General features: G+C 39.3%; 1 protein-coding gene across 1 annotated transcript in view; it reads left to right on the plus strand.

The window, feature by feature from the left end:
- LY96 (lymphocyte antigen 96) overlaps positions 1-6,698 on the plus strand; it is a 38,575-nt gene extending 31,877 nt beyond the window's left edge. The window contains exons 4-5 of the mRNA XM_077167018.1: positions 5,651-5,703; positions 6,527-6,698. Coding sequence (XP_077023133.1) covers positions 5,651-5,703; positions 6,527-6,625 — 152 coding nt within the window. The 3' untranslated portion in view covers positions 6,626-6,698. The remainder of the gene's footprint in view (positions 1-5,650; positions 5,704-6,526) is intronic.
- Positions 6,699-24,075: the final 17,377 nt, after the last annotated feature.

Genomic DNA, 24,075 nt, shown 5'->3' on the forward strand with positions numbered 1-24,075 from the left:
ACATTGTATCATCAGCATGTGTATGTGTAGTAGTTTAATCTCTCCCATGTTAACAGTGGATATTTTCATTTAAAATATGTTTAAAAGCTTTATTAGGTGAAAAATGATTCCTAATTGTTATTAGCATTTCCTTATTTACTAGTGCAGTAAAGTGTTTTCCCACATAGTTATTTACTATTTACCTGTGTCCTGTCTTATTCAAAAAAAGATTTAATACATCGTATTTCATGACATAATATAAATTAGATATAGATGAGACCAAAAAAAAGGAAATTAAGGGTAGGAAAGTAATCGAATGAGAGTAATACAAAAATTCATAACATAAAGGCCTATGTATCCTGAGGAGGACATCAAGTTGACTATATATTTTCTAGTAGTCATTTAAAAAAAAGTAGTTTCTAAGTAAAATTCATGTGCTTGCTATGCAAATGACACGTTAAGAAGATTATCCCAGCCAACCATCTCCCACTGGTCTACCACCACTGTGTTATTGCAAGTTATGGAGCTGGCACTGCTTACACTGTGGGCTGCTGGGTCACAAAGGCCTTGAGTCTATGTCCTAGCTTTCCTACCTACCTGCAGTGTGGTCTTGGGTACATTTTAAAACCTCTCTAGACATCAGTTTCTTCATTTGTAAACTGGGAACTATGAAACCTATCTTACATGCTTTGCAGAGTTAGATTAAATTAAAGAGTGTGTGTGAAAAAGCTTAGTATAGTGCTCAGAGTAGGAATTCAATAATAATGTTCATTGATTAAACAAATAATCATGTTGATAATAGGAATCCTTCTTTTGCTCCGGATTTTACAGTCTTGTCATTTTACACGTGAGGACACTATGCCTACAATGACTGCTTCAGTAACATGCCCCTGCTCATTGAGTGAGCTTGTTAGTAACAAAGTAGCCTCCTGACACTTAAGCACCTCCCTTTCCACTGCACCTTGCTTTCTCTTTGAAAAAATCCTTTTACCATATTATAATTTTAAAAAATTGTCCATTTCTTGCTAAGTGGAAGGAGCTGCACAATAGGATACCTATGGTATTATTCCATATGTATGAATATTTCAAATGGGTAAATCAATAGAGAAAGAATGCAGATTGATGGTTGCCAGGCTGGAAGGAGAGGTGAATGAGAAGCAGCTGTTTAATGGGTACAGGGTCTCCTTTTGGGGTGATGAAAATGTTTTGGAACTAGACAGATGTGATTGTGCAACATCGTGATGCACAAAATGCCATCAAATTGCTCACTTTAAAATGGCTAATTTTATATTATGTGAATTTCATCTCAATAAAAATATAATCAGCAGTTATTCATTTTACAACTGTTTTACAATTATTTTACATAATCTCTGTGGGATTATGTTGACATTTTATCTAATTTTTAAATTTGCTTTGTTGAGATCTAAGATATGTGTCAGACACCACCCAGCCTTTCTGCTACTTCTCTCCCTCTTCCCTGCCTCCCTCCCTCCCTCCTTCTCTCCCTTCATTATTTCCATAAACATCTGTTGAAGCTCATTTGAATGAGTTGTGATATAGGTTCTAACCATCCAAAGCTGAATGGCAGGGTCTCTCTCCCCAGAAGGACACTCTTATCTGGGAAAGGTAGTTATAGGAATAAAGGCTATAATGAAATATCATGAACATTAGTAGAATTATTTTCTCTTAGCTTTACCTATATAGTTATCAACCTAACTATGACAAGAGAAGTCAGATTTTATTGGAGTACTGAATCTGAGAGCATCACTCAGAGAGAGCGAGGGGAAGGAAATAGCATATGCGAAAACATCTAGCTATGAAAGAGCGGAAGTTATTTGGAGAGTAGTTTTTCTTCCTGGAGCAGGATGTGTTGTGGAGAATTGCTGGAGATGAGCCTAGAAAAGGGGGCAGGGGTGAGCATGTATGTAAGGCTTGGCCTAAATCCTCTAGTCAGTGGGCAGGGATGGCACACTAAGAGTTCCATTTTTTTGCTGATAACTATTGTCTATAAGGAAGGCGGTGGGATTAGAAAGTGAGGTGGAAGGGAGAATAGTCAGGAAGCTGTGAGACACCCCCTGAAGGCTGGACAAATGGCACTACTAGGAGTAGAGGGGAGGGGATGAAAGAGAGCATGTTAAGAGACAGAATTGGCAGGATATACTGACTAATTTGATGTGGCAGTTAAAGGAGGAAAAAACATGATGCTCACTTGAGGACTGGTGGCTGGATATATGGAAGTGCCATTACCTGAGATGATGTATGTAAAAGAAGAAGGGGCAGCATTTTAAAGAGAGAGATAATGGGTTTGGACTTGGGCATGCTGAGTAATTTTGAGACCTTTAAATAAACATGTCCAGTATGCAGCTGTATATGTGGACTCAGAGTTTAGGACATTCCAAGTTGAGAATCGTTGTATAGACCCATGGAATTTGAGAGTCAAATTTGTAAACACCACACATATCTACTTTAAATATATATATATATTTTTATCGAATTGGGTACACAGGTGGTTCAGTGGTAGAATGCTTGCTCTCCTTGCAGGAGACCTGAGTTTGATCCTGGACCATGTGTATCCCCTGCCGAAAAATATTTGTATTGAGAAATATCCACATACACATATAGTCCAACTATATTATATAATCAGTGGCTCACAATATCATCACATAGTTGGGTATTCTTCACTATGATAATTTTTAGAACATTTGTATCACCCCAGAAAAAGAAATAAAAAGAAAAAAAATCCCTCATACAGGGTGGGCCATGGTGGCTCAGCAGGCAGAGTTCTTGCCTGCCATGTGGAGACCCAGGTTTGATTCCCAGTGCCTGCCCATGCAAATAAAAAAACAAACAAACCAAAAAAACCTTCATACATTGCTTACTCTTACGCTTCTCATTGACCCACAGTATTTCAATCTACCCAGTTTTTACCCTTTATCTCCCCCTATTCTTACCTTCTTTATTTATTTTTAAACGTTTTTTATTGTATAGTATAACATATATACAAAGCAAAGAAAGAAAAAAGCAATAGTTTTCAAAGCACTCTTCAGCAAGTGTTACAGGACAGATCCCAGAATTTGTCCTAGGCTACCATACAGTCCTCTCAGATTTTTTCCTTCTAGCTGCTCCAGAATATAGGAGGCTAGAAGGCTTAAATATTTTTTTATCATCACAATAGACTTTTTTCCTTCTTTTTTGCGAAAAATGACACATCTACAACAAAGCAATAAATTTCAAAGCACAACACCTCAATTAGTTGTAGGACTTATTTCAGAGTTTGACATGGGTTACAATTCTACAATTTCAGGTTTTTACTTCTAGCTGCTCTAAAATACTGGAGACTAAAAGAGATATCAATTTAATGATTCATCATTCTTATTCATTTGTTAAATCCTATCTTCTCTGTATAACTCCACCAACTCCTTTGATCTTTCCATCCCTCTCTTTAATGGTGTTTGGGCTATGGCCATTCTAACTTTTCATGTTGGAAGGGTTTGTCATAATATTGGTAGGGAGATGGGAGTATCTGATGTTCTGGAGAGGGTATCAATCCTAGGTTTCAGGACTTATCTGCATCAGGGACCCATCTGGTGGTTGTAGGTTTCTGGAAAGTTATTCCAGTGCATGGAACCCTTGTGGAATCTTATATATTGCCTTAGGTGTTCTTTAGGATTGGCAGGAAGGTTCCTGGTTGAGGGTTGACAGGTTATGATAGGTAGCAAGGTCTAACTGAAACTTGCACAAGAGCAATCTCTCGTCTCAACTCTATTTGAACTCTCTCTGTCACTGATACTTTATTAGTTACACTTCTTTTCCCGCTTTTGGTTAGGATGGAATTGTTGATCCAGTTACACTTCTTTTCCCCCTTTTGGTCAGGATAGAATTGTTGATCCCCCTCATTTGTCCATACTCTGGATAAAATGAGCATTAGACACAGGTTTTCACAATCACATGGTCACATTGTAAAAGCCATATAGTTATACAGTCTTCTTCAAGAATCAAGGCTATTGGAACACAGTTCAACAGTCTTAGGTACTTCCCTCTAGCCACGCCAATGCACCATAAACAAAAAAGGTATATCTATATAATGTTTAAGAATAACCTCAAGGATAGCTTCTCAACTCTGTAAACTCAGCCACTGAGACTTTATTTTTTCTCATTTCTCTTGTCCCTCTTTTGGTCAAGAAGGTGTTCTCATTCCCATGATATGGGGTCCTGGCTTATCCCCAGGAGACAGTTCCCATGTTGCCAGGGAGATTTACACCCCTGAGAGTTATGTCTCACATGTGAGGGAGGGCCGTGAGTTCACCTGCTGAGTTGGCTTAGAGAAAAAGGCCACATCTGATCAACAAAAGAGATTCTCTGGGGGTGACTCTTAGGTATAACTGTCAGGAGGTTTAGCTTCTTCTTTGCAGGAATAAGCTTCATAGAAGGGAGCCCCAAGATTGAGGGCTCAGCCTATGGAATTTGTTGTCTCCACTGCTTGTGAGAATATAAGGAATTCCCCAGGTGGGGAAGTTGAATATTTCCTCCTTTCTCCCCACTCCCCCAAGGGGACTTTGCAAGTATTTTTTTAATCTCTGTCCAAATTACCTTGGTATCTATCTGGGCCCCAGACTAAATTATACAAACCAACAAACTCTCACGCCCTATTAAAGATTCTACAAAATTATGTTGTTCAAGTAAAGTGAACATACACGTTAAATTAGATAATGTGCTACCCAAAATAAAAATTTTGCACCAAATAAACATCTCTTCCTTTGGTCTCACACAGAGGTTGAGGTTTTGAAATATGGACCATATCATCCTTTACCCAGTATTCTGATTTACCTTAGTCCTATACAAATCAGCTACATTCATATCTTTAGTCAAAGTCTGATCACTTTTTCAGCTTTTTAACAGTTGCTGAATAGGGTAATGCTGACTTTCATAGCTTCAGTGCTCTAACTTTGAGTCACAGGGGTCACATAAATACCCAAAGTTTCAGGGAATGACTGGGTTATTTGCAAATAGCTCAGTATCTCAGTATTTAGAAATATCAGTTACAACTTCTAAATATATGTGACTGCTATTAGAACTTACCACCTAGGATCCCTTACAATAGGCCCCAACCTGATAACCTATGCTCTTGCATATCTACTTTTAAAATAACTTTTCTTTTTTGTTGTTCTTGTTACAAATGTAATACATTTTTAGAATATAATATTTAGAAAATATAGACAGTAAAATTAAAATAAAAATCACCCATAGTCTTACCATTTATTGCATACGTACACATTATATACATGCATATATACATATATGTATAATCACTATATATGTATATATGCATACATATATATATGTATAACCACTGTGTGTGTATATACACACACACATACATATATATAAATCTCCACTTATCCCTGTATGTATGGAAATCTCCTAGCAAACATCCATTTTAAGGTTACCTGAGGCTTGGGTCCTGCATCTCACATGGCTGCTAGGAGAACAGGACTGGACCATAAGTGAGCTGCAAGGATCCCTTTGGGGAAGAGAGAGAAGTTCCTAAGGAACTGTTCCATGACTCCTTTTCTCTCCTGCCTTGGTTCCCTTCACTGTGGTCAGAGGCTTTGGAGAAGTGACCACAGTATAAGCTTTCCAAGAGAGACTAACAACTTTTTGTATTTTGCAGAGACTGTGAATGCATCAGTACCATTCTCCTTCAAGGGAATTCGATTTTCTAAGGTGTTGTTCAAAATTTATTTTGTACTTTCTTAACCTTTTGCTTTAACAGATGTGTTAAGAATTTGAAACAAGCAATTTACAACTCCAAAAATAGAGATTCAAAGTTTTTTTCGCACTTTATTTTGGTATGGTATTTTGCTATTTCTTCTTTCTACAGAATGTGGAAAAGTTACTCAAAGGATAGTTCTTTTAATTTTTTCTCTCTAACGTACTTGGCTAAAAGTAATATGAATGCTCATTATTAATATGTTGAATGGTCTTGGATGGAGGCCCTGGATGACTACTGTGTATAACTCAGTAACTCTATAGTCATTCAAACAATATACCAAACATATTGTAAAAATTGTCTAAGGGAATAAAAATTGCATAGGTTATAGGCTTATTTTTCTTTGAGAATTTTCTTGAACTTAGCTTGGACATCAAAGCCTTCATAAAAATAACTACTGCCTTGATGAGTAATTGCATATGTAAATTTAGATAACTGCATTGTATATTCTAGCAATGTAATTTTACTTCACTTCTGGTGACTATTTAAAAATAAACTTTAAAGGTACCTTTTTAAAGTTATTTTATTACAAATGATATCTAATGTTTGGATACCTCATAGGCTAGTTTAAAAAATTTTTAAAAATATTATCTCATAATTGGGAAATAAATGAGTTTCATGCTTATGAAATCAAAGGCATGCAAAATTTTATCTCATGAGGAAAAGATAATCAATTCGATTTAAATGTCTTCCTCCTAGTAAAAAATCTTTGCAAAAGTCTTTAATTAGAAGCATCTAACATTTTATATTACTTGTATTTCTTATTCCTTGTTTTAGGGGCAATACAGATGTGTTGCAGAAGCCATCGCCGGGAATACTGAAGAAATGCTCTTTTGTTTGAATTTTACAATTTTACACCATCCTGATTCCAATTAGAATAAATTGAGCATATTTTTATTTTTTAAAGTTTTTATTTTTAATTAAAAAAAAATCTGCACAGTTAATGAAATATCTTGAATTTATCAACTTCTCCTTACTAAGCCGGCTGCTACACTGGGGCAAATTACCAGCACTGCTTCCTTGGGTTATTGCAGCTGCCTTCTGACTGGTCTTTCTGCATCTGCTCAGGCTTCCAGTTTTTCTCTACAAAGACAGTTTCAATAATATTTTCAAAATACAGGTCTATTAAAGTTATATCCCTGTTTGAATTTGTTGGTATTCATTCAATAGCTACCTTTGCATCCTTACTATATGCCAGTCAGTATATAGTTATTTATCAATAATCAAATTATCTCCATCAATCTGGGTGCTTAATACATTGTTCAACTTCCTTAGGGTAAAGGACATCCTCAGGACTGAAGCTTCTTGTCAAACTCTATGGACTGTCTCTCAAAGTTGAGCTGCATATGTGGAACTCACAAACTCACACTGAAGCTGACAGATTCAGATAATTTCAAAGGGGGTCTTTCTTGACATTAATAGGATATTTCCAAAATGGAATTCTGCCAGACTATCACTTCTCAGAATACCAATAATTGAGATAGCATTTCTGTGTTATAAAACCTACTTTCCTGAGATATGATATGTGTTCAATACTTGATTTTGCTCCATTTTGAGGACTGTTGTGGCAATGGGGGAGCTTATATACAGCTGTTGGCATATTAAATAGAGCAGACTGAAGTCCTGAAATGCTCAAATCAATCAATGGAAAGTTAGGATCTGATTCATTAGGTGTCCCGGAGATTCTTAGAAACAAAAGCATTGTGTAAAACAGTGCTCTCCAATGTTTTGGGAAGATGAAAATTGTATCACTTGTGTGATTTGCCATTACGCCCTACCATGGTCAGGTTCATGTGTCAACTTGGCCAGGTGCTGTTGCCCAGTAATCTGGTTGGACAAGCAGTAGTCTGTTTGTTGCTATGAGGACATTTCATGGAATGAAATCATGATCGTTGGCTGCATCCAAAGCTAAGGGGAGTGTCTTCTGCAATGAGTGACACTTAATCTAGTCACCAGAAGGCTTTTAAGGAGGATTCAGAAGAGATAATCACTCTTCCTATTTTAACCGGTCAGCTTGTGGCCTGCCCTATAGATCTTGTATTCTTACATCACCATGGCTGCCAAGCCAACCTCTCCTGAGAGATCATTGAGGACCTTCATTGGTGCTGCCAGCTCACAGCCTGCCCTAAAGACTTTGAACTCTACAAGCCCATGGTTACATGAGACACTTTTATAAATTTTATATTTACAAGATAAAAAAAAAAAATACAGGTCTAGTCATGTCACCACAATGCAAATGAATCGAAACAAAACAAAAACAAACAAGGTCCTTCCTGTAGCTTCCTATTCGTTTTGGGATAAATTTTTAATTCTCTGGAGGACTGCCAAGACCCTGCACATCCTTTCTTTGTACAGCCCCTTCTCACCCCTTGCTCTCTCTGCTTTGAATGTGCTGTATTCCCTCCCACCCCAGAACCTTGCCCACAGTACCCTCTGCCTCAATTCCATTCCTCCACTGTACCACCTCCCACACCTTCACCTCTGTAACTGGTGTTCTTTCTCATCACCAAGTGCCACTTTCTTGGGAAACCTCTAGCAGGTAGTTACACTTTTGGTACTAGGCAGAGGCAGTTCCAAGTAAAATCATAGAGAGATTGTATAACATGTGGCCTGGCTACCCATCTCTGTGTCTTTCTTGGTCCCTCCACCCCGATCATTTCTCTCTACCACCCTCAATCTCATCCACACAGACTCAGCTTCCTTTGTGAGAGGATTTTGTAGATCTATGTCCCTTCCATCCATCACTTAAACCTTATTTTAATAATCTGTTGATAGACTAAGATCTATGAGTCCATGCACTATGTCAGTTCAGTTTTGCTCACTACAATTGATCCAGCACCTAGTATGTAGCACCAAGCACCTAACACAGCCCCTGGGCCTAAGTTGGCGATGAATCAATATTTATTGAATGAATGAATGAATATTTTTTCTTGAAAAAGATTAAAGTAATACAAAAGTATAGAGAGCAAAATAGTCATGCAATCATAGAATTGCAAAATTACATTTTGTTTAATATGATAAAAACTCATGTGCCAAACAAACCCGTGTGTGCCTTTCTCCCTTGAGCACGGCTGTACTCACCCTTGATGGTATAATTTCTTTTTCTTAAATAAACTTTCCTCACTTGCTTATACCTGCTTGTCTCGTCCTTGAATTCCTTCTTGTGATGAGATATTGAGCCTGGAATAGGGCTCTGGTGATTGAAGGAGCTCCCACAACACTTTGTAAAGGAAGCTGGATATATGTCAGCATATATCCAAACACCCCAAAGAAGTGTTTGTTCAATGTTTCCTCTTGCTACCTTTTTATTTATTTATTTATTTTTGGCATGGGCAGGCTGCAGGAATTGGATCTGGGTCTCTGACATGGCAAGTGAGAATTCTGCCACTGAGCCACCATTGTACTGCCCTTATAACTCTTAATTTATACATTTCCTAACCAATCACAAAAGGTATAGACAGCCTATCGCAATAGCTTGCTTGCAACCCTTAATTTGAATGTTTCCTAACCAATTACAATATACCAACATCTCAAACGCTACCTCAGGCCCTGTTCTGAATGCTGGGGATCCAGTATTTAACAACCAAGACCAGAAAATCCCGCTCTCATGGAGTTTATATTCTTGTGTGTGTGTTGGGGGTGGGTGGGGGGACTGACAATTAAATGAGAAAATCTTTAGAACTTTATTGGCGTGCCTGTTACGATAAAGTGCTATGTTAAGAAGAGTAAGGCAGGATAGGGGCATAGGGATTGGGATGGGGCTGATTGTTGAAGTTTTAATAGACAGGTTGGGAAAGGCCTCACTGTGAAGGTGATATTTGAAAGAGTTGAGGAGCAAACCATGGGGCTTTTTCCAGGGAAGGGCTTTGCAGGCTGAGAGAACAGCTGGTGCCAAGGGTCTAATGTAGAAGGTGCCAGAGGTGCTTGAGGAAGAGCAGCAAGTGGTTCACATGAAGTAAGTGAGAGGAGAGGAGGTTGGAGAAGTGTAGAGTGTGGTAGGCATGTGCTGTAGGGTCTAACAGGACACTGTTATAGTTTTGGATATTGCTCTGAGATGGAAAGCCACTAGAGGGTTCTGTGTAGAATGACATCAGCTGACATTTTTAAAAGGCTTTTTCTAGCAGCCATTAGCTCAGGCATGGGAGGAAACTGGGTGACTTTTTGCAGCAATCTATGTAAGGAAGGAAAGGAGGTAATTGGAAGGCTTTTGCAGTAATCCAGGTGAAAGATGATAGAAGAAATGATAAGAAGGAATCTATTCTGGATAAGTTTTGAAGGTGGAGCCAATTTCAAAAATACTTTTGCTGATGGATTGGGGAAGAGTCAAGGATGATTCTGACTTTTGTGCCAGAGCAAATGGAAGGATGGAACAGTCATTGACTGAGATGAGGAAGTCAGGGAAGAGCACATTTTAGAGGGAAAATCAGGAGCTTTGTTTTAGATATGTTGAGATATCTATTAGACATCCTTTTGAGGCAGGTTAGATATAGTAAAAACATCTTGCCCATTCTGAGGCACCTTTGCACTTGGTGCTGGGGGTGGGGGTGGGATCTGGTAAAAACAGTCAGGTTTCTGAAATCTGAAGTAGTTGAGCCAAGCAGGACACATTGTTCAACCACAGGGCATGGACCAGTCACAATACCCCATTTACTATCCTTAATTTGAATGTTTATTCAGCCTATTGCAATAGCTTACTTACAACCTTTTTTTTTTGTGCCTGGTCTGGGAATTGAACCCAGGTCTCACGCATGACAAGCAAGCATTCTACCACTGAACCACCGTGCACCCCAAAGAAGTGTTTGTTCAATGTTTCCTCTTGCTGTCTTTTTATTTATTTATTTTTGGCATGGACAGGCTCCAGGAATTGAATCTGAGTCTCTGGCATGGCAAGTGAGAACTCTGCCACTGAGTCACCTTTGCACTGCCCTTATAACTCTTAATTTACACATTTCCTAACCAATCACAAAAGGTATAGAAAGCCTGTCACAACAGCTTGCTTGCAACCCTTAATTTGAATATTTCCTAACCAATTACAATGTACCAACATCTCAAACTCTACCTCCTTTTGTTTAATATGATAAAAACTCATGTGCCAAATAAACCCATGTGTGCCTTTTTCCCTTGAGCATGGCTGTACTCACCCCTCGATGGTGTAATTTCTTTTTCTTAAATAAACTTTCCTCACTTGCTTATACCTGCTGGTCTTGTCCTTGAATTCCTTCTTGTGATGAGATATTGAGCCTGAAATAGGGCTCTGGTGATTGAAGGAGCTCCCACAACACTTTGTAAAGGAAGCTGGATATACGAGCTCGAAGTTTAGAAGAGATTTCTGGGCTGGAGATGAACATTTGAGAGTTGCTGACATATAGAGCAAATGAGTGTAGAAAGAGAAAATAAGAGGCCTAACTAAGCACTGATCCCTGGAGTACTCTGTCATTACATCATCAACAGATTGGGGGTTGAGGACAAGCTGGCAAAAGAGATGAACAACCCGGCCATGGAGGTAGGAGGAGAACCTGGAATGTTAGTATATTGGAAGCCACTTGAAGAGATTGTTTCAAGGAGGAGAGGGATCAACTATCTCTCTGCTGATATATTAAATAAGATGAAGACTGAACATTGACCTTTGGAATCAGCAGTGTGGGTGTCACTTGTGATTTTGATAATATCACCAATAGAAAGTTTCCTAAATTTTCCAATTATCAATATCTGCCCTGTGCCACCCAGATTTGCAGATCATATATTAAGCTCTCTGATAGCCCTGTGGAATCCCCCTTCACTAAGATTTAAGGTAGAAAGTCAGGTCCTTTGTTACCCTTTTCCCATTTTACCCCTGTTCTAGTTTGCTATCTGCCAGAATGCAATATACCAGAATCAGAATGGCTTCTAAAATGGGGAATTAAATAAGGTGCTAGTTTACAGTTATAAGGACGAGAAAATGTCCCAATTAAAACAAGTCTATAGAAATGTCCAATCTAAGGCATCCATCCAGAGTAAGATACCTTGGTTCAAGAAGGCCGATGAAGTTCAGAGGTTCTCTCTCAAGTGAGAAGGCACATGGCGAACATAGTCAGGGCTTCTCTCTTAGCTGGAAGGACATATGGCAAATGCGGTGTCATTTGCTAACTTTCTCTCCTGGCTTCTGGTTTCATGAAGCTCCCCGGGAGGTGTTTTCCTTCTTCATCTCCAAAGGTCGCTGACTGGTGGATTCTCTGCTTTGTGGCACTGCAGCATTCTCTGCTCTCTCTGAATCTCCATTCTCCAAAATGTTTCCTCTTTTATAGGACTTCAGAAACTAATTAAGACCCACCCAAATGGGTGGAGACATGTCATCACCTAATCCAGTTTAACAACCACTCTTGATTAATTCCATCTCCAGGGAGATGATCTGATAACAGTTTCAAACATACAATATTGAATAGGGATTATTCTGCCTTTATAAAATGGGATTTAGATTAAAACATGGCTTTTCTAGTGGACATCCTTTCAAACCAGCACAACCCCTTAAAATTTAGGCATTGGACTTTACAGCACAGCTTTCTTTAAAAATATCCTTTGTAAATCTTTTCCTTTAGAACCTCCCTTGGATTAAAAGGTCCCTTGACCTTTCTATTGTACTTGAAGTGGTGAGGGGGTCGAGAGCTGTGGAATGGGTTATCAGATATTTCCTGTTCACTTATTTTGTTCAGGTGTACACCCCATCCCTAGCTCCTGGGGGAATCCTGATTTGCTAGGTCAGCCTGTGTGCAGTATTTCTCAGGTGACTGTTTTTGGACCCCTGGCTCAAAGTGCTGGGAACAACTAAAATGCCTTGGCTGTCTCACTCTCAGATTTAAACAAGGAGGCTTTTGCCCTCATTTCTGCTGACAATAGTCTCATGACCATAAGGGGAACTGGTCTCAGGATGAAGCTGATGTTCTAGACAGAAGAATGGAGAGTCAGAAAGTACCTGGAAGCCTGAAGACACCGTTGAAAAATTTCATCAACCAAGTCCGGACCCTGACTTTCCTATACAATTTCCAGTTGTTGTTTTAGTGAATTGGAGTCAGGATTCTCTAAACTGCAGCTGAAAACATTCTAGTTGGTTCACAGCTGTGTCTGCCTCATCCTAGAAGTTGGTCTAATTTCAGATTCTGGCCCTCCTCCTACTCCCTTCTGACTTTTCTCTACTGTTTTTAACCCTTCTATTGCTGGCACTTGTAGGGCCAACTTATCTGTTAGGTAGTGTAAATACAGTGTCTAGAGCCCATGAAAATGTTTTTGTTTTAATTTTTCTTAAATCAGAATTAAAAAAAATGAATATAACAATGAATATATAATGATGACTCCAGACTGGATTATATTACTTTTATACCATCACAATTATAAATTATAATTAAAATTTGTTTTCAATGGGAAATGGGGACCATGAAGTGCTGGAACCCATGAAAGATATCATGCGGACGTTGGTGATTGGATGCCACATTAGCTATTTTGGGGAATTTTGCCAATATAAGAAGTTTGCTGTGTGAATAAACTTATTCAGCAAATATTTATTTAATGCTTGCTGTGTTCCAGGCACTGAGACCTCGAAGCATGAACAAGGCAAACAATAACAGTTCCTCCCTTCACAGAGTTTTTGGTCTAGTATGAAGAACAAACAGCAAAACAAGTGATTGTTGTGAAGCCTGATGAAGGTCCCCATTGGAGGGGAAGGATAAGGTGGTGAGGAAACAAGAGGAGGACTTGATGTAGCCTAGGAGATCAGAAAAGAAATTCTGGAGGAAGTGACAATGAGGCTGAGACTTGGAGGAAGAGTTTGGAATTAATTAAGCACCAGGCAGAGGAAAGAGCAAGTGCTGAGGTCTAGAGGGGAGAAAGAGACAACATACTGAAGATATTGAAGATTTCTAGGAAGATACTGCTAACTAATAGTAACTGAGGTTTAGTATATCAGGTAGCGGACAATTTTCTTACATTTTTGCAAGCAACAAAGCATTTAATCTTCACAACAATCTAACAGGTTGATACTATTATTATCCCCATTTCACAGACGGGGAAGATAAAGAGGATGAAACAGAAATTGAAAGTAACTTGTTCAAGATTACACACCTATAAACTGGCAGAGTGGAATTGGATCCTAGCAGTCTGACTCTAGACTTAGATTTCTCATCCCACTTTTCAAGTACTACTGGAAGGTAGAAGATGTGGGAGAGAGTTGTTGTAGGTGAGTTGGGGACAGAGTTGCATTGCTGGGCCATCTCTGAGAGCCAACAGCTGAACCCAGCCCCCAGGCTTGAGCCTTGCTTCTGTCTAACCTTAATATTTATCTCATTATATCCACCATGGCCTCTAGTGTACAACTCATGATCTCTCCTGGACTACTGCAATAGCCTCTTAGCTGGCCACTGCTGTTCTGCTCTTGCCTCTTATTTCCCAAACCCTCCTATGACCTGTCTCATCACCCTTAGTATTAAATCCCACACCCTGGCCCACAGACGTTCTATCATCTAGTCTCTGGTTACCTTTCTAATTTTGTGACCTCCTCTTGCATTTTTGTTTTAGTTCCAGCCACATGCTCTCCCTCCTCTTCCTCTGGTATACTAAGCATATTCTTATCTCACTGTTCCCTAGATGTTTGCGTATTTCCAGGTATTGCATATTGTAACTTTCTGTTCAAATATAACTTCTTCAGAGAGCCCTCCCCTAATCATTCTATTAAAAAGCAGTACTGTTATCTCTTTTTATCACCTTCTCTAGTTTAAATATTTATTTATTTGCTTATTGTCTGGTACCCCCACTAAAATATAAACTCCCGGAAGGCAGGAACTTTGCTTTGTATATTGTTCTATGCTCTGGGATTCTGTCACCCAATAAAGCATTAGCTCTTCTACTTTGCCACAGACTCTGCTTCCTAGGGCACCTAGGCTCAGGCTAACATAGAGAGGATGTCAGAGAGAAAGCAGCCATCTTTCAAGCCCAGTGAAAGTCACATGCTATGATTAGTGGAGTTAAAAACTAAGAGTCTGGGTCTCTGTTATCCTTGTGGAGTTGAATGCTTACCAGCTCCACACTGACTACTTCCTGTCTTCTGGATTCAAGTAAAAATGTACCCCTATTTAGTTGGGCTCCTCTTACATTCCACCAAAGACAGTCCTAACAAATACAGTAACAGTTCATTGAACTGAATAAGGAGAATCATTCAAAGATGACTGAGATTTTAAGCCTGTGTGACTAGGGAGAATGAGGGTGCTGTAAACATAAATAGGGCAGTCTGAATGAGGGACCGGTTTTAAAGGAATGGTGAGGAATTTTGTTACGTGCATAATAGAATTTCTTATTAGTAGTTCTAGTTTGCTAGCTGCCAGAATACAATATACCAGAAATGGAATGGTTTTTAAACGGGAGAATTTTTTTTTTTTTGGACTGATAGTGAGCATTTATTGAACACTGACTGTATACTCGGCAGTTATCTTTAAAATCCCTTACATTTCAGGTAAGAAGTGGAAGCTCAGATAGGTTCCATAGCTTACCCAAGGTCACACAGCTCTTAAATCCAGGAGCTCTGCTCTGTCTGTCTCAGAGCCAGTGGTCCATTCACCTCCCATGCTGCTCTGTCACCAGATGTTAAAAGAAACAGGGACTTAGAGAGGGTGAGAGGCTAGTACCGCTGTTATCCACAGGGTTATTTGCTACTTTGGAAATTTTAATTTTCCCCTTTTACATGTAACTGCCAAAACAATGCTGTGCTAGCAATATAATGTATTGAAAATATTACAGCTGTAAATAAAATTTGAGAGGAAAATATGTCCCAAATCTTGCCACTTTATTCTACCAAGTCCTTTTATTTTTTTTATTTTATTTATTTATTTTTATTAACGGAAAGAAAAAAAAAAAGAAATTAACACAACATTTAGAAATCATACCATTCTACATATGGACTCAGTAATTCTTAACATCATCACATAGATGCATGATCATCGTTTCTTAGTACATTTGCATCGGTTTAGAGGAACTAGCAACACAACAGAAAAAGATATAAAATGTTAATATAGAGAAAAGAAATAAAGGAGTAATAATAGTAAAAAAAAAAAAAAAACCCTATAGCTCAGATGCAGCTTCATTCAGTGTTTTAACATGATTACTTTACAGTTAGGTATTATTGTGCTGTCCATTTTTGAGTTTTTGTATCTAGTCCTGTTGCACAGTCTGTATCCCTTCAGCTTCAATTACCCATTATCTTACTCTGTTTCTAACTCCTGCTGGACGCTGTTACCAATGGCATATTTCAAGTTTATTCTCGAATGTCCGTTCACATCAGTGGGACCATACAGTATTTGTCCTTTAGTTTTTGGCTGGACTCACTCAGCATAATATTCTCTAGGTCCATCCATGTTATTACATGCTTCATAAATTTATCTTGTCTTAAAGCTGCATAATATTCCATCCTATATATATACCACAGTTTGTTTAGCCACTCTTCTGATGATGGACATTTTGGCTGTTTCCATCTCTTTGCAATTGTAAATAATGCTGCTATAAACATTGGTGTGCAAATGTCCGTTTGTGTCTTTGCCCTTAAGTCCTTTGAGTAGATACCTAGCAATGGTATTGCTGGGTCGTATGGCAATTCTATATTCAGTTTTTTGAGGAACCGCCAAACTGCCTTCCACAGTGGTTGCACCATTTGACATTCCCACAAACAGTGGATAAGTGTGCCTCTTTCTCCGCATCCTCTCCAGCACTTGTCATTTTCTGTTTTGTTGATAATGGCCATTCTGGTGGGTGTGAGATGATATCTCATTGTGGTTTTGATTTGCATTTCTCTAATGGCCAGGGACATTGAGCATTTCTTCATGTGCCTCTTGGCCATCTGTATTTCCTCTTCTGGTAGGTGTCTGTTCAAGTCTTTTTCCCATTTTGTAATTGGGTTGGCTGTCTTTTTGTTGTTGAGTTGAACAATCTCTTTATAAATTCTGGATACTAGACCTTTATCTGATATGTCATTTCCAAATATTATCTCCCATTGTGTAGGCTGTCTTTCTACTTTCTTGATGAAGTTCTTTGATGCACAAAAGTGTTTAATTTTGAGGAGCTCCCATTTCTTTCTTTCTTTCTTCAGTGCTCTTGCTTTAGGTTTAAGGTCCATAAAACCGCCTCCAGTTGTAAGATTCATAAGATATCTGCCTACATTTTCCTCTAACTGTTTTATGGTCTTAGACCTAATGTTTAGATCTTTGATCCATTTTGAGTTAACTTTTGTATAAGGTGTGAGATACGGGTCTTCTTTCATTCTTTTACATATGGATATCCAGTTCTCTAGGCACCATTTATTGAAGAGACTGTTCTGTCCCAGGTGAGTTGGCTTGACTGCCTTATCAAAGATCAAATGTCCATAGATGAGAGGGTCTATATCTGAGCACTCTATTCGATTCCATTGGTCGATATATCTATCTTTATGCCAATACCATGCTGTTTTGACCACTGTGGCTTCATAATATGCCTTAAAGTCCGGCATCGCGAGACCTCCAGCTTTGTTTTTTTTCCTCAAGATGTTTTTAGCAATTCGGGGCACCCTGCCCTTCCAGATAAATTTGCTTATTGGTTTTTCTAATTCTGAAAAATAAGTTGTTGGGATTTTGATTGGTATTGCATTGAATCTGTAGATCAGTTTAGGTAGGATTGACATCTTAATTATATTTAGTCTTCCAATCCATGAACACGGTATGCCCTTCCATCTATTTAGGTCTTCTGTGATTTCTTTTAGCAGTTTTTTGTAGTTTTATTTATATAGGTTTTTTTGTCTCTTTGGTTAAATTTATTCCTCGGTATTTTATTCTTTTAGTTGCGATTGTAAATGGGATTCATTTCTTGATTTCCCCCTCAGCTTGTTCATTACTAGTGTATAGAAAAGCTACAGATTTTTGAATGTTGATCTTGTAGCCTGCTACTTTGCTGTACTCATTTATTAGCTCTAGTAATTTTGTTGTGGATTTTTCTGGGTTTACTATGTATAGTATCATATCGTTTGCAAACAGTGATAGTTTTACTTCTTCCTTTCCAGTTTTGATGCCTTGTATTTCTTTTTCTTGTCTAATTGCTTTGGCTAGAACTTCCAACACAATGTTGAATAATAGTGGTGATAGAGGACATCCTTGTCTTGTTCCTGATCTTAGGGGGAAAGTTTTCAATTTTTCCCCATTGAGGATGATATTAACTGTGGGTTTTTCATATATTCCCTCTATCATTTTAAGGAAGTTCCCTTGTATTCCTATCTTTTGAAGTGTTTTCAACAGGAAAGGATGTTGAATCTTGTCAAATGCCTTCTCTACATCAATTGAGATGATCATGTGATTTTTCTGCTTTGATTTGTTGATGTGGTGTATTACATTAATTGATTTTCTTATGTTGAACCATCCTTGCATACCTGGGATGAATCCTACTTGGTCATAATGTATAATTCTTTTAATGTGTTGTTGGATATGATTTGCTAGAATTTTATTGAGGATTTTTGCATCTGTATTCATTAGAGAGATTGGTCTGTAGTTTTCTTTTTTTGTAATATCTTTGCCTGGTTTTGGTATGAGGGTGATGTTGGCTTCATAGAATGAATTAGGTAGTTTTCCCTCCACTTCGATTATTTTGAAGAGTTTGAGGAGAGTTGGTACTAATTCTTTCTGGAATGTTTGATAGAATTCACATGTGAAGCCGTCTGGTCCTGGACTTTTCTTTTTAGGGAGCTTTTGAATAACTAATTCAATCTCTTTACTTGTGATTGGTTTGTTGAGGTCATCTATTTCTTCTTGAGTCAAAGTTGGTTGTTCATGTCTTTCCAGGAACCCGTCCATTTCATCTAAATTGTTGTATTTATTAGCGTGAAGTTGTTCCTAGTATCCTGTTATTACCTCCTTTATTTCTGTGAGGTCAGTAGTTATGTCTCCTCTTCCATTTCTGATCTTATTTATTTGCATCCTCTCTCTTCTTCTTTTTGTCAATCTTGCTAAGGGCCCATCAATCTTATTGAATTTCTCATAGAACCAACTTCTGGTCTTATTGATTTTCTCTATTGTTTTCATGTTTTCAATTTCATTTATTTCTGTTCTAATCTTTGTTATTTCTTTCCTTTTGCTTGCTTTGGGATTAGTTTGCTGTTCTTTCTCCAGTTCTTCCAAGTGGACAGTTAATTCCTGCATTTTTGCCTTTTCTTCTTTTCTGATAAAGGCATTTAGGGCAATAAATTTCCCTCTTAGCACTGCCTTTGCTGCATCCCATAAGTTTTGATATGTTGTGTTTTCATTTTCATTCGCCTCTAGGTATTTACTAATTTCTCTTGCAATTTCTTCTTTGACCCACTTGTTGTTTAAGAGTGTGTTGTTGAGCCTCCACGTATTTGTGAATTTTCTGGCCCTCCGCCTATTATTGATTTCCAACTTCATTCCTTTATCATCCGAGAAAGTGTTGTGTATGATTTCAGTCTTTTTAAATTTGTTAAGACTTGCTTTGTGACCCAGCATATGGTCTATCTTTGAGAATGATCCATGAGCACTTGAAAAAAAGGTGTATCCTGCTGTTGTGGGATGTAATGTCCTATAAATGTCTGTTAAGTTTAGCTCATTTATAGTAATATTCAGATTCTCTATTTCTTTATTGATCCTCTGTCTAGATGTTCTGTCCATTGATGAGAGTGGTGAATTGAAGTCTCCCACTGTTATGGTATATGTGTCTATTTCCCTTTTCAATGTTTGCAGTGTATTCCTCACGTATTTTGGGGCATTCTGGTTCGGTGCGTAAATATTTATGATTGTTATGTCTTCTTGTTTAATTGTTCCTTTTATTAGTATATAGTGTCCTTCTTTGTCTCTTTTAACTGTTTTACATTTGAAGTCTAATTTGTTGGATATTAGTATAGCCACTCCTGCTCTTTTCTGGCTGTTATTTGCATGAAATATCTTTTCCCAACCTTTCACTTTCAACCTATGTTTATCTTTGGGTCTAAGATGTGTTTCCTGTAGACAGCATATAGAAGGATCCTGTTTTTTAATCCATTCTGCCAATCTATGTCTTTTGATTGGGGAATTCAGTCCATTAACATTAGTTTTATTACTGTTTGGATAATATTTTCCTCTACCATTTTGCCTTTTGTATTATATATATCATATCTGACTTTCCTTCTTTCTACACTCTTCTCCATGCCTCTCTCTTCTGTCTTTTTGTATCTGACTCTAGTGCTCCCTTTAGTATTTCTTGCAGAGCTGGTCTCTTGGTCACAAATTCTCTCAGTGACTTTTTGTCTGAGAATGTTTTAATTTCTCCCTCATTTTTGAAGGATAGTTTTGCTGGATATAGGAGTCTTGGTTGGCAGTTTTTCTCTTTTAGTAATTTAAATATATCATCCCACTGTCTTCTAGCTTCCATGGTTTCTGCTGAGAAATCTACACATAGTCTTATTGGGTTTCCCTTGTATGTGATGGATTGCTTCTCTCTCGCTGCTTTTAAGATCCTCTCTTTCTCTTTGACCTCTGACATTCTAACTAGTAAGTGTCTTGGGGAACGCCTATTTGGGTCTAATCTCTTTGGGGTGTGCTGCACTTCTTGGATCTGTAATTTTACGTCTTTCATAAGAGTTGGGAAATTTTCAGTGATAATTTCTTCCATTAGTTTTTCTCCTCCTTTTCCCTTCTCTTCTCCTTCTGGGACACCCACAACACGTATATTTGTGCGGTTCACATTGTCCTTGAGTTCCCTGATACCCTGTTCGAATTTTTCCATTCTTTTCCGGATAGTTTCTGTTTCTTTTTGGAATTCAGATGTTCCATCCTCCAAATCACTAATTCTATCTTCTGTCTCTTTAAATCTATCATTGTAGGTATCCATTGTTTTTTCCATCTTTTCTACTTTATCCTTCACTTCCATAAGCTCTGTGATTTGTTTTTTCAGTTTTTCTATTTCTTCTTTTTGATCAGCCCATGTCTTCTTCATGTCCTCCCTCAATTTATCGATTTCATTTTTGAAGAGGTTTTCCATTTCTGTTCGTATATTCAGCATTAATTGTTTCAGCTCCTGTATCTCATTTGAACTATTGGTTTGTTCCTTTGACTGGGCCATATTTTCAATTTTCTGAGCGTGATCCGTTATCTTCTGCTGGTGTCTGGGCATTTAGTCAGATTTCCCTGGGTGTTGGACCCCACAGGTTGAAAGATTTTTCTGTGAAATCTCTGGGTTCTGTTTTTCTTATCCTGCCCAGTAGGTGGCGCTCGTGGCACACGTTTGTCTACGGGTTCCACCAGTGAAAGTTGCTGTGGGTCCTTTAACTTTGGAAAACTCTCGCCGTAGGGGAGGTTCAGCAGCCGAAGCGTCTTGGAAGAGTGCCAGCCGGCCCGGGGGTCCGAACGCGGGGAGGGTCGCCGGCCGCTGCAGCATGGGAGAGCGCCCGACCGAATTTCCTAGTCGGCCCGGGGCGCCAAGCGTGGCGGGAGGGCACCAGCTGTCGCAGCCCGGGAGAGTGCACTGTTCCCAGCCGGACCGGGGAGTCACGTGTTTGGAAGGGACCCCCTGGTTACCGTTCTCCGCAGTCTGGGGATTTCCGACCCAATTCTCTCAGTTGGTCCGGGGGGCCTCGCGTGGTGGGGGCACCAGCCGCCGCGGCCCATGCGGACCGCCTGCCCAATTCTGCCAGCTGGCTTGGGAAGGAGGAAGGGAGGGACTCCGGCCGCTTGCCGTCCCGCCCGGGAAAGCCCGCGCCCCTCGGCGATCTCACTGGAGCTGGTTCTCCCAGACGGTCAGCCATTCCAGGATGGGGTACGCTGTCCCTTTGATCTCCGTCGTGGCTCTGGGAACTGCTCTGTATTGTCTCCACTCCCCCAGTAGCTGTTCTGGAGGAGGAAAGGTAAGGGTGGCAAGGCTGTCAAGGCCAGTGGCGGAGGAGCCGGTGAAGGCAGAAGAGGGCACGGTGGTGGTTGGAGAGCCGCCGGAGCAGGAGGGGGAAGAGGGGAGAGGAGGGTGGGTGGGCCGGCTGCTGCGGGGCGTGGGTGCCGCGTACCAGGCCGGTGGACAAAGAGGGGAGAGGCCAAAGGGATAATTTAATGAGTTGCTAGTTTACAGTTCTCAGGCCAAGAAAATGTCCCAATTAAAACAAGTCTATAGAAATGTCCAATGTAAGGCATCCAGAGAGAGAGATCTTGGTTCAAGAAGGCCGATGAAGTTCAGGGTTTCTCTCTCAAGTGAGAAGGCACATGGAAAACACAGTCAGGGCCTCTCTCTCATCTTGAAGGGCACATGGCGAACATGGCGTCACCTGCTAGCTTTCCCTCCTGGCTTCTGGTTTCGTGAAGCTCCCCGGGAGGCATTTTCCTTCTTCATCTCCAAAGGTCGCTGGCTGGTGGACTCTGTGCTTCGTGGTGCTGCAGCATTCTCAGCTCTCTCTGAATCACTTTCTCCAAAATGTTTCCTCTTTTATAGGACTTCAGAAACTAATCAAGACAAACCCAAATGGGTGGAGACAGACCTCCACCTAATCCAGTTTAGCAACCTCTCTTGATTAAATCACATCTCCAGGGAGATGATCTAATTACATTTTCAAGCATACATTGAATAGAGATTATTCTGCTATTACCAAATGGGATTTTGATTAAAACATGGCTTTTCTAGGGTCCATACATCCTTTCAAACCAGCACAGTAGTCTTTCAGTTTGATGCTTGGGAGTCACCCTGGTTTCACTAACAGCACATATATAAGCTCTTTAGTATAGCGTGAGTGTTGAATTTAAGAGAAATGTCCATGAGGGAGGCCAGCTGACTAGATGGTTATGCCTTGGGAATTGTGCCGGTTTGAAAGGATGTATGGACCCTAGAAAAGCCATGTTTTAATCCTAATCTCGTTTTAAAGGCAGCCATTTCTTCTAATCCCTGTTCAGTACTATATGTTTGAAACTGTAATTAGATTGTCTCCCTGGAGATGTGACTCAATCAAGAGTGGTTGTTAAACTGGATTAGGTGAAGTCTCCACCCATTTGGGTGGGTCTTGATTAGTTTACTGGAATCCTATAAAAGAGGAAACATTTTGGAGAAAAGGAGAGATTCTGAGAGGGCAGAGAATGACATAGCCATGAGAAGCAGAGAGTCTACCAGCCAGTAACCTTTGGAGATGAGGAAGGAAAATGCCTCCCAGGGAGCTTCATGAAACAGGAAGCCAGGAGAGAAAGCTAGCAGATGATGCCGTGTTCGCCATGTGCCTTCTCACTTGAGAGAGAAACTCTGAACTTCATCGGCCTTCTTGAACCAAGGTATCTTTCCCTGGATGCCTTTGATTGGACATTTCTATGGACTTGTTTTAATTGAGACATTTTCTCAGCCTTAAAACTATAAACTAGCAACTTATTAAATTCCCCTTTTTAAAAGCCGTTTCATTTCTGGTATATTGCATTCCAGCAGCTAGCAAACTAGATCAGGAATGTTACCACATTTTGTAACATGAGCTTCTGTTTTGCAGATGAAAATCTCTCTTTCTCTCGGGATTTAAGTTTGGCTCCTGGGACAAACCCTAAATAACAGTAGCTTTGATGAGATGGAAGCTTCTTTCTATCTCATTCTGGACTGATGTTCTCCCCGAGTGTAGGACCAGAAGGCTTCTCTCTGAGCCTGGTCTGAAGGGTACTGGGCAGGTCCTCATCCTATCTGTGAGCTAGGCAGCACTTTTCCACTGACAGTGCCACGTAAAAAACAATATTTACCAGGCATACTGCTTTAATTCTTGTTGATTACTGGTCTTTTATTCCTCATACAGAGCTAACAACTTGTAAAAATATTGCTTAGATATTGGCCTTATATTCTTTCTCTAGGTGTCATTTTAGGGCTTTCAGAAAAATTGCTCTTCAAATTTTGTCAGTGTGTTTTATAATATCCTAACTGGTTTAGTTGATCTCAGATTTTAATTCATCCCATATGTCCCACTATTGAGGAAAAAAAAGTTTATGACCTTGAACTTTTCCCTGTATCTAAACTTTTTTCTATGATCCCATATTTCCCAAAGAAACCAGCAGGCCCAGATTAACAAAAACCAGGGAGCTCTAGAAGTTATATCAGAGATTTGGTTATTATTTCAGAGATCTGAGTCCTTGGGGCCAGAAGGATCAGATCTCCGGCTGAGCTGCATTAATATAAAGTTTTCCTGACATTACTTTCATATGATCACAACTGGAAGGTTTTTTTTTTTAGTACTTTTTTGATAAAACAGCATACAAACATACAAAATTCTTAACATACAAACATTCTATACATGGTATGCAATCAGTGGTTCACCGTATCATCACATGGTTGTATACTCATCACCATGGTCATTTTTTTTTTTT

Source organism: Tamandua tetradactyla, chromosome 6, assembly GCF_023851605.1.
Source record: "Tamandua tetradactyla isolate mTamTet1 chromosome 6, mTamTet1.pri, whole genome shotgun sequence".
Taxonomy (NCBI): Eukaryota; Metazoa; Chordata; class Mammalia; order Pilosa; family Myrmecophagidae; genus Tamandua; species Tamandua tetradactyla.